At 38.6% G+C, this 16888-nt stretch overlaps 1 protein-coding gene across 4 annotated transcripts in view; it reads right to left on the bottom strand.

Annotated features, from left to right (window-relative positions):
* Window positions 1–219: 219 nt before the first annotated feature.
* Window positions 220–16888, bottom strand: part of LOC111875539 (glycogen [starch] synthase) — a 38981-nt gene continuing 22312 nt past the window's right edge. For 3 of the 4 annotated variants that reach the window (XM_023871869.2, XM_023871868.2, XM_023871871.2), the window contains exons 8-13: window positions 16000–16166; window positions 14732–14924; window positions 12343–12517; window positions 10435–10646; window positions 5943–6140; window positions 220–1278 (exon numbers count right to left, since the gene is read on the bottom strand). In XM_023871869.2, the coding sequence (XP_023727637.1) occupies window positions 1234–1278; window positions 5943–6140; window positions 10435–10646; window positions 12343–12517; window positions 14732–14924; window positions 16000–16166 (990 nt within the window). In that variant the 3' untranslated portion in view covers window positions 220–1233. The remainder of the gene's footprint in view (window positions 1279–5942; window positions 6141–10434; window positions 10647–12342; window positions 12518–14731; window positions 14925–15999; window positions 16167–16888) is intronic. The other variant, XM_033755857.1, reaches the window with a different exon arrangement.

The raw sequence follows: 16888 nt of genomic DNA on the forward strand, positions 1-16888 counted from the left end.
CATGTTTTCTTCTGTTGGTTCTCAAAGTCTTTTTGCCATGACTGTACTTTGGTAGAACCCACATACACAAACAAAGGCTCTACTGTGCACCAGAAACTTTGACCTCATAAATGACTGCATATCTCATACATATAAGTTTCAAGTTATCATCATATGCTAAAAGGATGTGTGGTGTAAATAAAAAAGGACAAAGGGCGGGAAAAATGAAAGAAAAAATAAAATAGTAGGAAGCTTGTAATGTCCAGTGATTTAAATGACCCTTCAAAGTAACCTCTGCTCATACATGGTGCAATTTATCACAATTTTATTCAGATTGTAAGGAGAGGTGTGCCAATCAGACTTACATCATAGGACTTGAGGTCCTCATGATGGTGGTTATGAACAGTTATATCTTGTGGGATATAACACCATGTAGTCTGGTTAAACTGATTCTGACACTATTAAATCAACCTAGATAGCAGTGAATGCATTAAAACTTCACAGCAATACTATCATTATACTATATTTTAAATACCCACAGTGCACCATTTTAACACAGACCCATGGTTAGAAATTTCTGATATCTGTCCTCTAATATATGCCAATGGTCAGACATTCCAAAGTATTTCAAGAGTCACAGTTTGTTCCTATAGTTCATTCCACAGTTGAGAGAAGACTCTAAAACAACATATATGAAGAACAGTTTAGGCGATATTAAAATGTTCACAGAAATACTGATTATTATTATATATGTTCGTGTATTAAGCTGAAAAACCTTGTGCCCTGGGTAAAATGGCTGGGCTGCAAGGGTAATCTGATGAATTTTCATATGAGCCTGAAAGTGTTAATTAAGACATGCAGCAAAATGATCTCAGACTAAAATCTGAGCATAGTAACGAAAATGGTAATAAATTACTGAGAAAACAGAACACATGAACCAATATTCTGTACATATGATTCTATGTAATTCAGAGTGAATAAGTAAATATGAACTATGCTTCTTTTTGCAATGTATGTGAGGTAAAAGATATATACTAACCGTCAATAACCAGTAGCTCAGTTTCATTCCAAGTAGCTGATATTTCGATTTTTGTAAAACAGTATGCAAATATTGCAGTCTGTTGAGACATGTGGCTACTAAAGGAGAATACAAATCTGTCAAGAGACTACACCTTACAATATTTTATCCCGCAACAAAACAGAAACAGAATGGTCTGTTTCTGCTAAGCTCTACATGGTATTAATACCTGATGCTTATCGACTCACATGGTCAACGTTATTTACACCCAGCTCTTCCAGCTGAAACAAGAAAAGAAAACTCCATTCAGATTTAACAGTAATCTTATCAGGCCTGACAGTTCAAGGATATGAAAGTGACAGCTTCTAGAACAAACTGCGACAACACAACTCATAAGCCTATGAGGCATGGCTTTCTTTGAAAAACTGATGGTTAATGAACTCATCAAGAATTTTAATTTTCATTGAGAAGTAAATTTCATCGAAAATGACAGAAAAAATGCTGGACCCCGTCCTCAATCACTCAATTCAACCCATATCTTTACACCCCATTTCCTTAACATCAATTACAATATTATGCTCCAAACTTTGTCTACGTCTTGCAAGTGGTATGTATCTTCCCTGCAGAGTTTCCAACCAAAATTTCGAATACATCTGTTATTTCACAAAGGCATAAATCATCTCACCTTCCTTTGTTTCTTCACCTAGGAACACACACATGGTAAAAGGCACAATTATAAAAATCATCATTAGGTAGTTTTCCCAACCCTCATGTTACTACCCCTTTCTTAGGTCCAAATATGCAACTGAGTTACAATAAAAAAAAAACAGATATTTATTTCCTTTGTTTAACTTGCAATGCATGCTAGGGACAGGAGCCACTGATGGGGTATTGTGAAAATGGTAACAACCCTTCAAGTTCCATAAAATGTGGGAGATTTCTTGAGTAGCTGGGTGACCGCTAGCTTCTCAAGGATTCTGTTCCATGGAGATGGTTTATTTTGCTACAAATTTTGGAAATACAGATAATCATTAAAAAAAAAAATTCTAATGCAGACAGAAACAAGAAATACAATAAATCATACCTTCACTGCACCTAGCCTCAGTTCATTTCATACAACTAAAAGTACTATTGGTTTCTACTGATCCCCTGAATAATGTACAACAAAATACAACTCCATTAAAATGGTGTATGCAGGTTCTAGTTAACAATCACGATCATTAAATATTGATAGAAAAAATTATACAGTGGAGAAGTATTAAAGTTTTATTTACAATTTACAATATAATTTTACAATTAAAATCTTGTTACCAGTGCCACAGTAGTGGGAGATTTAAATCCAATTTTCTAGGACAATCAAGGTTGTCCTTGTCAAGCTTTGTCACTGATGCATCACACTGTCAGGATGGTACATGTTCAGGTCCATCAATCCTACCATTGCACTGGTGCCGTACCAAACACCATACAATTAAAATCTTGTTACCAGTGCCACAGTAGTGGGAGATTTAAATCCAATTTTCTAGGACAATCAAGGTTGTCCTAGAAAATTGGATTTAAATCTCCCACTACTGTGGCACTGGTAACAAGATTTTAATTGTATGGTGTTTGGTACGGCACCAGTGCAATGTTAGGATTGATGGACCTGAACATGTACCATCCTGACAGTGTGATGCATCAGTGACAAAGCTTAACAGTCAGTTAGTAACCTGAGGACACCTTGAAAAGTCTCCTAATATCCCATAATAAAAATTATGCCATGGCTACATAAAAAGACAAACTTCTTTAAAGAATTTAAATAAACAAATGTATATATAAATGATGGAGTGCAACTCAAGACTGATTCTTCATGATGCACAATACCTCACATACGAGGTGCTACCAGAAAGATGAGAGGGGAAGCCAAGGTCACACTTTTGCAAGCCTAATGCATCAGTCTGCCATATGACACTGCACTGTGAACATGCATTGCTTCTACACAAATGCTTTTTTTTTGGCTTTGTGTCTCATTTTGTCTGCGATGGGTGGCAAAATTGAGCAATGTGTCCGCAACAAGTTTTGTGTGAAGCTCAGTAAATCCACTATCGAAACCCTTGAAATGCTTTGTGAGGCTTTTGGAGAAAATTCTTTAAGCTAGACAGCAGTTTCTGAATGTCATTCATGCTTGAAGGGCGGTCGAGTGTAAGTTCAAGATGATGAATGCTCAGGGCAAACAAGCACCAGCAAAACAACAGAAAATATTGAAAGAATTTGGTAACTCATCCATGACTGTAGTTGCCAAACAATCCTTGAGCTCACATATACCGCTGGAATGAGTTATGGAGTTTGCCAGGAGATCTTAACAGAAAATTTGAACATGTGCTGCAGTGCCGCAAAGTTTGTTCCCCGACTCTTGGCAAATAATCAAAAGCAGTGGGCATGTAAACATGTGTCTTGAGTTATGAGAGCTTAATGAGGACCCAACTTTTATCTCTAGTATCATAATGGGTGAGGAAAGTTGGATTTACGGTTATGATCCAGAAACGAAGCAACAATCATCGCAGCAGAATAGCTGGAACTGTCCAGTTTATGGGAAGGTCAATTGATGTTTGTGTATGGTTAGGGTTTTGTGAAATTCCTCACTTTCACCTCACAATTTGAAATTTTCCCCCTGAGACAAGCAGCAAGCGGCTCGGGTCAAGCTTGAAGCCAGCTGCCCATTCGTAAATCAGTCAATTTAATGCGTAAAACAAGGCCGAGTTCTTTAGAAATTCTAAACTTGACAGGGGAAGTCATAAATTTACAGCGTCATTTCCTGCTACCCCAAAATCTCAGTTTGACAGCCACGCAGCAGGTGGTGAAGTTCACCCCTAAACTGTACACTAGTGGATATTCGCTTTCCTAATTGGAGGAGAATGATAAGTAACCTCCCAGTCTGCCCGGTCCAGCCAATCATCATCTGAAGTGGGAGGTCCTTTGTCCGAATTTTGGGTAACCAGGGCAAATATTTACCATTCAGAGGGTGCTTGGCAAGGAGGACTTTGAAAGTTACCTTCACCAGGGGTACACGTGTTCTGATCCCTGTAAACACGCCCTGTGGTGACTATTAAGTGTGCGTCCCAGAACAGTAAGTAAGCCTACATCCACGAATCTGTGAAGTGTACCACTACGGGGCTGTTTCTATTTAATTAGTGCAAATTAAATAAAGACTCCATATAGTTGGTGTTGAGGTGACTTCCCTACGCCTAAAGCCCCACTAATCACCCAAGTCGTGGCCAGCCAACACGCCCTGAGAGGAGTCGAATTGCTCTACCGCAGCTAGCAGAACCGAAGGATGGTTACATGGCCCACACTCACCAAGAGTAAATAAAAAAGGCGTGGCAGGTCCAGAGTTCAATAAAGAGCATGCGCATTGTTGTTCACCACAAGTTTGCTCCTCCTAACACTACGGTCAACTCTGACTTTTACTGTGACTTTTGAGACACTTGATAGAAAAAGTGTGATGAAAAAGACTGGGACTTTGGCGTGACCACAACTGGCTCTGTCATCACGACAATGTACCTGCCCACACATCCCTGAAAACCAGAGTTTGTGACTAACGACATGGTTATTGTTCCCATCCTCCCCACTCTCCGGACTTAGCCTCCTGTGATTTCGCCTTGTTTCCCAAATTGAAGAAAATGAAACTGATGGGACGTTTTGAAACAGTGTCTGACATCCAGAGGGTGGTACTAAACAATATTAAGGAAAATGACTTCCACGGTGCTTTTGAAGCATGGAAAAAACAATGGGATTGCTGTGTATGTTCTCAAGGAGACTATTTTGAAAGAGATGGCAGCCAAAATTGAGTAAGTTAAGCAAGCATTTCTTTTTTGACCTAGTCCAGCAACTTTCCAACAGAACTTCATATACTACATACATGAGAAAGACAAAGGAGGTGAGAATATTAAAGACAGGGATGTGTTAAATAAAAGTCTGAAAGAAGGTATAATATTTATGGTCCCCAAGAGACAGCGAATGAAATAATGAAGAAATTGAAACAAACACAGATAAAATAAATATAAATCAAGTAACTAAAATGATGAAAATATACATAAAATTGAATTAGAAAAGATAGTGATAGCAATGAGACAATTTAAAAATAAGAAAATTCCCTGCACACATGGAATAAATACTGATTTAATTTAAATAGGACCATTCCACTAATGATAATGTAATTTAGTTTAATTAATGCTTCTTGGGAACTGGTTATATACCTGAAGAATGCAGGGGAACTATAACAATTCCTGTACTTAAAAGAGCATAAAATAAAATAAAATTACTTCAAAGTAAGAACTTCTTCATGAGCACAATTACAGCAAATTGGCTTCCTCCTCCACCAATAGCTCTACTCACTATGAGGTCATGGGAAATGACTGACATATTGCAGTCAGAGTAACACAAGAAAGGAAACATGCTTTATTTATGACACATTAAAAGAGACAACAAACATTTTCTTTTATCCACGTGTTTTTTTCCTTGGTACTACAGCCCCAGTGGGCCTAGGCCTACCTCCATGAACTTCTCCGTTCACTTCGGTTTTTCTAGATCTTACACACATGGTAGGACTCCTTGGGCGAGTGATCAGCTCATTGCAAGGCCTCTACCTGTAGACAAACACAGAAAAACGCACACACACACAAACTAAACATTCATGCCCTGAGTGGGATTCGAACCCACAATCTCGGCTTCCGAGCGAGCAAAGACAGTGCATGCCTTAGACTGCTTGGCTACTGTGAGCGGCATCCACATTTGAGGATTCATAAATTATGCAGACACACAAGTTAAGCAAGTAAATATGGCACCTGTGATGTAAAAACAACTCCAGAAGAATTTTTCTTACTATGTAAATATGTGATCACATTTTTTTAAAATGGTGAAGAGAAAACATCTGCTAATTTGTTAGCTAATGTAGCTAATAAATAATCACCTCCTTCTCATCATCAACTTCATCTTCATCATCACTACCATGCCGGGATGCTGCTGGTGTGGTGTGGCGTGATGAAGATGGTGAGGGAGGCTCTGAAATGGGGCGTGGGTAATTGAACCTTCCCACAGAAGCATCATCATCCATATCTAAGTCAGAATAAACTTTCTGAAGAGCCTTCATACGTGCCTGTCTGTAATACTGCAAAGAAACAGTTCAGTTGCTTGTAAAATCATGTATCATATAGAAAACTGCATCAAGTGAAATTAAGGGGACAAGAGACATGCATGGACACAAGCACAGACTGGCACAGTATCTGACTTGCATTTTGCAGGTAACCAGTTTCAGTATCAGTTGAATCACAAGTTGCTCTGGCTGATGTCTTTTCTTTTGTGGTTTCCTAAAGCCTTTTCCATCCTAATGTTGACAAAGAATCTTGAAATATGTCATGAGTACTTAAGGACTGAATGGGCCCATGCCTGGCCACGAGGCCTCAGCCCGACCCTTAGGCGTGGTACCACTGATGATGTTTGAGTTTGGCCATGGTTGAAATGATAGCAACTGAAATTCATAGAGGCCATTTCCAGTTTCATCTGGCCATTCCTTTTTATTTAGGAGGGGACACACACACACACACACACACACACACACATTCATAGTACCACTCATCTTATTCATGTGACAGAAAAATATCCACCAGCATACAGAGATGTGACTGTACTTGTGTACTGCGAATTGACAAGAGAGTTATGATGGGACTGCACATGCAACTTGACTGGGAATCCTCAGTCACTGTCAGAGAAAATGAGATTAACAGAGGAGGGACCAAAATACCAATGACAAGCTCAACCAGCTTCTGTGACTGTGCTGAACAATATACGTCAGGATAGTACTTATGGACTGCTGTATTTCTGGAAGAGTCTGGTCTCATTTTACTTCAGCTACTTTGAAGTAAAGCAGCCGAAAGAAAAAACTGATAAGGAGGGGTGTTTCAAGTGTTTATAGTTAGTGCCTCGTAACTTTAGCCGCGCAGAAAGGTAAACGCTGTTGTGGAGCATGCAAAGCTGTACGCTTGCTGTGGTGATGTTCAGTGCTACTCCCCAAGCGGAAAACATTGCCTACAGAGACCAGGAGTTAGCTATTACTTCCCTGGCCTCACTATGAATTGTTCCGTGCAAGTCGGTGTGCCATGATAGTGACACGAACATCACGTAATGCAATCGCTACGACCGGTACAAACTAACAAGCAAAACAACATACTATACACCTGACCACAGTCCAAGACGCTACATTCAAAACTGGTAGTACCCATGCTGACGTAAGCTGATAAGACTACTCCCCCAGCTCCGCAAGAGATGGTATGACCCCTCTACCACAGCTAGAGTTCCGAGGAACTAACAGTAGTTATGTTTGCAATTATAATAAAGACTACATAGTCATTATCATGAACACAGACCAAATAAAAGTGAAATACTGAAATAATTTCTGGAAGTACAAGATACAGCTACTAACGAGAAAATTGGTGCCATTCAGCATGTAAAACACCAGCCTGTTTTAAGTTATCATGTCACAAAAATTGGAAGTTCACATTTAAGTCAAAAGTCTTGCAATTTCAGTGCCAATAAGAGTAATCCTGAGACATATATATACACTCATCACCTTCAAGTACAAGGTACATTCAAAAAGTTACCGAAATTTGTCTATAAAGATGCATTTCTTCAGTTAGAACTTACTGAATATTATCCCCTTCAGAACAGTCCCCTTGTGCAGCAATCCACCTCTCTCACCTCCTTTTCTACTTTTGGAAACACTGTTCAAATGATGTTTGTGGTATTGCCTTCAAGTCGTTTGGCACATTAGTGATGGTGTCTTCCACTGTCTCAAATGTTCTTCTTCTAAGGGCAAATTTGAGTTTAGAGAATAAAAATAGTCAGGAGGGGATAGATCAGGTGAAAAGACGGTTTGTGGAAGGGTAGGAATTGAATGCTTCACAAAGAATTGTCTGACTGACACTGCTGTGTGAGCAGGCGCATTATCATAATGGAAGAGCCAGCTTCCTGATCCTGGTTAACTGTCTGACCTTCAGGAGTGAATTCATAATGCACAATGCCTTGATGGGGGGGGGGANGCAGCAGCCGCAATGCCTCCTCACTTCTAATGAAATTTTTTAAAAGATTTTCATTGTCATTTGCTCTCCAGAGGAGATGGAAAATCGTTGTTTCTATCATCAGTCAAGAGTCTTGGCACAAATTTTCCTGGGACCCAATGCATTCCTAATCTTCATTAAAACCATATGCCATGAGGATATTCCAACTTCTACTATAACTTATCAGTCAGTTGATGATTTCCATGGATAATGTTTCTCAACTGCGCAATCAGAAATTCAGATCTTGAAGTTGGAGGTCAGCCAGACTGCTCATCATCATGTGCTGAACTTCTTCAATTTTTAAAACATTTGAACCATTTGTAGGTCATCGTTTGACTCCACGCATCATCGCGGTTTGCTTCACGAAACATGCTGTGGGTTTCTGAAGCTACTTGTGTTTTCGCTACTATGAAACAGAAATTAACCTTTAAACACCGGACTTCTGAAATGGTGGTAAGCTTGAGCTGGCTGGAGTTTATTTAAATGCCCGTTGCTACTTTGCGTTTAAATGTATGTTCCTGTTAGGGTGCTTAAACAATTTTAAGCATTGTGTTTAAAAATGCTGTATCTTAACTCAATTTTTAGGATAAATGGATGGAATTAAATTTGTATCAGCAAAGAACATAGTGTCGCATATTATAACGGAAGATTTGAAAATTTTTGTACAAAGAGTTATACTCTCTCTCTCTCTCTCCTTTTTTTAAGTTTTGATGTGTACTGCAAAAATGGTTTCCTAGTTCTTCACAGAGTTGTTCTGCATTATAAACTCATTTCTGTTTGTAACACTTGACAAATTTTAGCAGTCCCTGGTGTCATAAAACAGATGGAAGCAATAAAATCATGTGGCCTTCTGCTAGCACTGCTTACACTCTTCGGATTTTCGAATCTTTTGACTAAAGGACAGAAGAATGAAAGAATGGCAATTCAAGAGAAAGATAGAGGGGTCCCTTCTTCAGTGCTAAGACCTTCCATTATAGCTGCGAGAGATTACTGCCCTTTCTAGAGTCATGAACAGACAGTCGTATTGTGGCTGATATACAGAGTTTGATCTGTTTTCTGTGCATTCATACTGAAATCAAATACTGTAATTTCATTTCAGCCTATATATACATCAAGCAAATAAGAAGAAAAAAGGTGTGTACATTGAATTTTACTTTATATTTTTAACACATTAATCTGCAGAATCTGCAATAAAAGTACTGGCTCATGGATGAGTTTGGGCATAACTCATATGTTTACTCTTTTTTGTTGTTGTTCACTTAGGTATCATTTTAATTCCTCTATTATGGTTTTACTCGAGTCTGTCTGGTAATTACTACATTTAAAAATAAATATTTAGGACTGTGCATGCGATTCTACTAGCACTGTGTGCGCGCGCTTCCACTTGCAGAGTTTAAATGCCCGACTGGCGAAAACAGGGTACTTTGGCCATGACGACCATACTCATCACTGGCCCGAACAGGGCACTTTGGCACTTAAAGATTAAAGCAAACATTTTCTTCCTTTACCGACTCCATACCAAATATACTAAATAGGAAAAGGAAACAAAACACTTGATCACAGTAGTTGTTACAAAAACTAAATGGAACATTTGATCTACTTTGAACAAAACAGCTTGCATGACGAGCATGTTGCAAGGTCACTCAATCAACATTTAACTTGATTGATGCACTGCTAATATATAGACCTCTTGACAGTGCAACTGGTGGGCTGAGATAATATTTAAATGTTTTTATTTTTCTGCAGTATCCAGTCAGGCTCCAAAAAACAATCTCAATTTGATTTTCGTGCAAAGGGTCACAACTGCCCCATCCCAGAGAGGGTCAGAGATAACGCCTCACAAATCTGGTATCCTGTATCTTTGTACAAGTCCTCAAATACCAAAATAACGTCAGGTGTTCTTGGAGCAATGTTAAATATTTAATTAAAAATTATTGGAATTTTTGCATTAAAAGAAATACAACAGCAAGACAGATTATAAACTGACTGGGCTTCAATACAGGCCATGATAAAGGAAGTCAGGTTTTTGTCAGGTATGGGTAACATACCTGAAGCTAAACTTTGGGCTCAGGTTAGGTTGGGCAAAATGGTTCTCAGGCCAGACCAGGTAAAAGTTTGGTGTGTATAAACCTCTACTGGGCTGTCTTTTCCATCCTTTGAAATTCAATCAATACATTACTATTCAATTTGACATTATATAACCCCTGTAGTTTATGTAATGTCACATCTTTATTTGATTTGTGGGTTAAACACACGTGTTTATGAAATATGTAGCTAATAACACATGCACAAATAGTCACAGAGGAATGATGAGCTGCACTCATGAACTAAGCATTTTTCTCAACTTACAATTCCAAGGTTTCTCCAGTCCAGCAGATCACTAAGTCGCTCTGTTCGATTACGTTGGATAATTCTTTGACGTCGGTTGAGTTTGGCGAAGTCATACATATAATGGGCCAGCTGTTGCACTGATGATTCAAGTGCAATGAAACGTCGGTCCACAACGTAGATTCCGTAGCTCATTGGGTCAGCTATATGTTCTTGCATGAAGCAACCAAAACCTGTCCCACAAATTGGTCACTGTATAAAACCACACCATAAAGGAAACCTTCAAACTTCCAATAAAAGCATTATATTTTTGAAGAAAGCAGTCTTCTGGGATTTGGCACCGTGTATATGTGNTTTGTTTGTAACATGATTATATTATTGAATGTTAACAAAATTAATATCTTAAAGTTCCACACAGTAAATTTCAAGGAATGAGGATTTTTGGTCTTTGTTATACATTAAAATATTCTAAAACAAATACCAAAACAATTCTATTTTCAGCTACGATTTTTAAACCCTTTATATATTTCAAGAGAATCAGATTTTTGGCAGAGAAAAAGTGACTGCTCGTTGACATTCTTTCCTCAATTATCAATATTTACAAGGATGATAGAAAAAAGTGCACACACTATCTCCTATGTGACTGACATTCAACTGTTGCTTCACAGAATACTGTTGGTTACTGAATCAGTCTGGCAGTTAAAGCTGGTTTCAACAAAATCAACACTTGGTGTTTTGGCCAGTCATGTGCATACCATTATTTTCCGGAAGATACCACATATGCAGTTTTATTTAGTCAAATGATCTTCATAAATTTCTGAAATTTAATCAAAATCATCACACCAATTTTCAGGAAAATCACAACATTGCCCCCCACCCACCCCCTCCCACAAGGCCCATCTGAAGGCAGTTCACCTCTTCAATATCATTCTACACATCCACTTCTGTCTTTTCATAATCTCTCCTTAATTTGATACAACATTAAAATCACAATCAACTGCTACATATTTCAGCCTTACTCAGGCAACTGCTCACTTTTTGAAAATGCCACACTTCACTAATTCTTAAGTCAAAATATTTCAATGATATTGCATTTTCATTGTTCACACTAAAATACATACGTTTGAGAACATAATTCTTTTTTCTTTCCTGCATTATTTCCCTCTTGTGGCACCTATGTTTTTTGTATTGTTTTATTTAGCCCTATGAACATTGGCATGTTATTGTTATCATTATTTTGCGCTCCCAATTAGTATGTATGTATATTCCATTAGTTGAGTGTAAATCCATCGAAATATCAAAGACCAATTTTTTTCATGATCATTATATTTTCCCACATATCCTGAGAAAGCGGCTGAGAAGGTACCATAAAAGATCAAAGTATTCCTTGCATTATACCATGACAGTACATGATAAATGGCATAGGTGCATAATATTGGTTCTAGAAGTGACAGATATTACAATAAATGCTGTGTGATTTAATTATACATTTGGGCCAATACAGGTGAGAGTGTGCATATACCAGTATATTAGACTCAAGTGATCTTGGAAAGGATGTCACATTGTAAGATTCTGAATGGAATTATTCATGATTATGTAGCACGCAATGGGAAAATAAGAAACACAAACAGAATTTTGGTTAGGAAGTGAGAAGCATGAAGACAAGGAAGAGAAGACAATAATATTAAAATGGTTTTTATAGAAACAAAGTTGTGATAAGTAGATAATATTGAATCCATATAAGATCGGATCTGAAGGTGAGATATTGTGTTTGTGGTATTTAAAAATTTAAGAGTCTCTTATTTGAAAGTTAACTCTTTAATTTCTGCTGATGATAGCAGGGGTGGTGGCAGCAGCGGTGGTGGTGGTGGGGGCAGCGGTGGTGATGAGATTAAAAAGTGTGCTTTACACTTGATCACTACTGCTTACCTGACAAATTGGTGGTGACAGACGGGATACCCATCACTGTGCACTCGGCAGGTGTGTAGCCCCAGGGTTCATAATAACTGGGGAAAACACCAAGATGACAACCTCGAACAAATTCCTCATAGTCCAGTCCGAACAGAGGGTTTGTAGATGACAAGAATTCAGGGTGAAATACAATCTAGAAATTATATTTGATTGAAACAAATAAATTAACATAATGATACCACATATTATATGCAATCTAAAGATCAAAATTGCACCAGGGCTAAGCATGTAATACACTAATACCATCAAGTAAAACTATTTATTACTAGGCATGTGAAAGGACTGTGTTTTCAGTTCAACACAAGACTGAGATGAGTATCTGAAACATTCAAGAATCAAGACAAGAACAGAACTGTCTCTGCTGGACTAATATTTTCACTGCAATCACAATAATGCTAGCTACTTTTCACAATGCACTGAAGTGCACCATTTATCCCTTTTATAATCATATATCGCAGTCTGTATAGCAACTGGCTGCAGGCAGGATAGCTGATTGGCCAAAATTCGAGTACCAACAGGAGCAAGAGTTTTCTCCTTTCTACAACGTCCAGACTGGCTCTCGGGCCCATCCAGCCTCCTACACAATGGTTACTGGGGGGCTCTTACCACAGGGGTAAAGTGGCTGAGGCGTGAAGTTAAGCACCAGTACCGAAGTCAAGAATATGTGGATCTATAAATCCACTACCCCATACACTTTCATGACATAGTGCTTAATTAGTTAAGCACAGAGGCTATGTTACCTTTATCCTTCTAAAAAAGATTTTACAAATCACTGTATCAAGAAAATTATTCTAGAGTCATGTCTATGTACAATTCTGATGGAAGGGTAGCTTGTGTGGTAATATGAAGAGCAGAAGCAGTTATCTGAATTTTCTCAAAGTCTGAGATTGAAAAAACAATGTCTGAAACAAGGTTGACATATTCTTCCTGAGTCACACTTCTTTTTTTATTGGTAGTGGGGTGAGACTAAGTCCCTTGTACTGTGGCCACTTCTGGCCTATTGCACCAACCCCAGATGATAGGTGAGGGTGATTGTGGAGCAATTGGTGGAGTGAAGATTTGCAGGGGAAACCGAAGTACTCGGAGAAAACCTACCCCAGCACCATTTTGTCCATCACAAATCCCACTTCACCAAACCCAGGATCGAACCCAGGCTGCCTCTGTGGGAAGCCAGCGACTAACCGCTTGAACTACGGTGGAGCCCATCTTCAGGGGATACTCACCGCTATTGGAGTTACTATACTTTACCATTATGGCTTTTCAATTTTGTAATCTTTATGGTATACATCCTGTTGTGTATAATTCACTAGCAGGATATGATTTGAGGCAGCCTGCACAACAATAAGTTCTGATGTTGACATGATAGTGTCTCTCTTATTTCCTGAACTTATTGTTGTGTAGACTGCCTCAAATCATATCCTTTTAGTTTTTACTTTTGTTTTACCGTATGTCATTAGGAGGGTTCAAGAAAATAAGGAGGGACTGAACTTGAGTGGAACCCATCAGCTTCGGATCTATGCTGATTATACAAACTTACTGGCTGAAAACACAAAAATGCAGAAACTCTACCACTCTTAATAAAGAAGTTTGTCAAGTGGTAGTTCTTGGGGTGGGGTGAGACTGTCAACTTGGTATGTCGGCCATTACCTGGCCTATTGCACCAGCCCCGGATGATAGAGATGATAAATGTGGAGCAGTTGGTGGAATGAGAACTGGCAGAGGAAAGTAAAGTACTCAGAGAAAACCTGCACCATTGTCACTCTGTCCACCACAAATACCACATGACCTGACCTGAGAGAAAACCTGGGCTGCTGCAGCGGACAGCCGGCAACTAACCACCTGAGCTATGGCACGGCAATTGGATGGGAGGTTGGGTGGGCCTCAGAGTTGGATTGGACACAGTGAAGAAGCGAAAAATCTCTTGCCCATCAAGAACTGAACCCTAGGTGCCCAGCCTCTGGCCTGTCACTGTATCATACAGCCACTGCCACATTTTCTATCACCACTATCAATGAAACTGAAAGAATGTGTGAATATTGTCAACATAGATGCACACGAACAGAAACAAATCTGTGTATATAAAGGCAGCTGCTTCAAAACTTTGTAAAGAATTCCTTGTTAACAATCCAGTTTCTATTTGAAGTCAACAGCTTAAAAGATATATTAACACAGATTTTATTATGAGAAGCTGCAGAACTGAACATTTATATCTAAAAATGCTCTGGCCCTGAGCAAGCAAAAGCAAATTAAAATGCTGCATGTTATGGGTTAAACTACTGCGTTCTACTAAATCACACTCTCTTAAACCTGAATTATGAATATAGCATGTGATTAGCTAATTTCTCACCTTTACACGATCATGAATCGTGTTGAATAACTGACATCGCCTCACAGAATTGAGCACAGGATCACTCCAGTCATCCACTACATTGTGTGTTGTGATTGGTGGTAACCCATCTCTCTGCAGTGCATAAATACAGCGTTTGATTTTCACCATGTCATCCTTCTGCAGCAGTTCATTTGGGTTAGGCAGTCGTCCACTATAAACAATATAAGAAAGAGATGAGCCACTTTTGCAGAATATCTTAATGTGTATCAGATGGGGAAGCTATACAGCTAAAAATGTGCAACACATAAACTGTTAAAACTTTATTATCACTTATCCTGTTTTTATTTAAAATCAACATTTCAGAGACTCAACTGTCTCCATCCTTGGGTAAAAGCCTGTGGAGATAGAGTTCAATCTCCAAAAAACTGTTTTTAAATAAAAACAGGACAATGGATAATGTCCGAAAATTCAATAATTTTATTAATATATCATCACTACAACTTTCAGATCTTACTTACATTGCATCTACATTACAAAGATCAATTTGTTGCTGCTCTGGTAAAAACTGATATATATTCTGAGAATAATATGAAACTCATAAACAGTTCTGTGAGCAAAATACAGTTTTTTTCACTGTTACTGCAGGTAGTAGATAAATGACCACCAAGTTTTGATGGGTTAATATACAGCAGTCATCTAACTGAAGTACTGAAAAGTTGACTGCACTTACTCGAATAATGCTTTCAGTAGCTCAAAGTACACAGTGTTGAATGATGACTATTGAATAATGAATTGGAAAGGACATAGAAGGAAATGATCATTGCCTAAGTTGAGGTACTACACAACACTTGCCTGGAGGGACTGAGAAAAACCATAAAACAGCTCAAACAGGAAAGCCAGTCTCTGGTTTATGACTTGAACTAGGAGATTCCCAAATACAAATTTGGAATACTACTTGCTCGACTGAGACTTTCACTGTATATAAATGTAATGTATCCAGGCCACACCATAGCTCAAGCAGTTAGTTGCTGGCTACCCACCCCGGCAGCCCGGGTTCGATCCTGGGTCTGGTCAAGTGGGATTTGTGGTGGAAAAAGTGGCGCTGGAGCAGGTTTTCTCCAAGTACTTCGGTTTCAACTGCCAATCTTCATTCCACCAATTGCTCCACAATCACCCTCACCTATCAGCTGGGGCTGGTACAATGGACTTAGTCCCACCCCACTAGCAATAAAAAAAATTTATGATCTGCATTCAATACAGGAACCTGACAGAAAACTAGTGTTTACCTAAGGCATACTTCATACATCCTTTTGCCCATTTTCTGCTGTATATCATTCAGTGTGTCTCGAAGACTCTTTGTTACAGCATGTCCTCTCAAGCTTTCCACATTAAAGTTGTTAGTTTTTGCTGGAAATATGAGGAATGCTACTACGGTGATATCGGGATGAGAGGACTGTAACAATAAAAGTAATAGTACACAAACATTTAGTAAAACTTCTATCCAGAAATGTCATCTGCCTTAATGAAACTACAACTGCTTTTGAAATTTTGGCTGCCATTGTAGCAACCATTAATGTCACCACTACACATACTTACTCCAGGATAAAGATGGAGATCCTGAAAAGGGCCTCCAGTTTGTAGATGTTGGCCATCAATGGCCTACATTTTGATATACTCCAGATTATCCATAATAATGAAGCGGAAAAGATGCATAAACAACAAAGAGCATGATTAATCCAAGTTTTGGGTGTGATTGATAAGCATGATGATTGGTAAGTGTATATATCTGGAAGTGTATCCATAGTGTCTGGATTTTCAGTTACTTGAAAAACGTGCATAGTGTCAGACTGATTCAATTATGGTAGACTCTCACTTACCCAAGGTGGATGAAAAATGACTTTTCCCAGATAACTGTAAACTCTGGATAATCAGTAAAAGGAATATGTAGCTAACTTGTGAACTGGGATGTATAAAATGACACTCAGTATTTGTAAGTGTATTTTATTTTAACATTGTTGGTAGAAACATGGCTGCAGTTTCTGCAAAGTTCCTGTGCTGTTTCTACACGTTTGGGAAAGGACACACCAAAGAAAATGGCAACCACAACTTCCAAGAAACATCACCAATTTCAAGCAGGCAACTGGTTTTCACATTAGCAGGCATACACTGAGGAAA

Source organism: Cryptotermes secundus, unplaced genomic scaffold, assembly GCF_002891405.2.
Source record: "Cryptotermes secundus unplaced genomic scaffold, Csec_1.0 scaffold468, whole genome shotgun sequence".
Classification (NCBI taxonomy): domain Eukaryota; kingdom Metazoa; phylum Arthropoda; class Insecta; order Blattodea; family Kalotermitidae; genus Cryptotermes; species Cryptotermes secundus.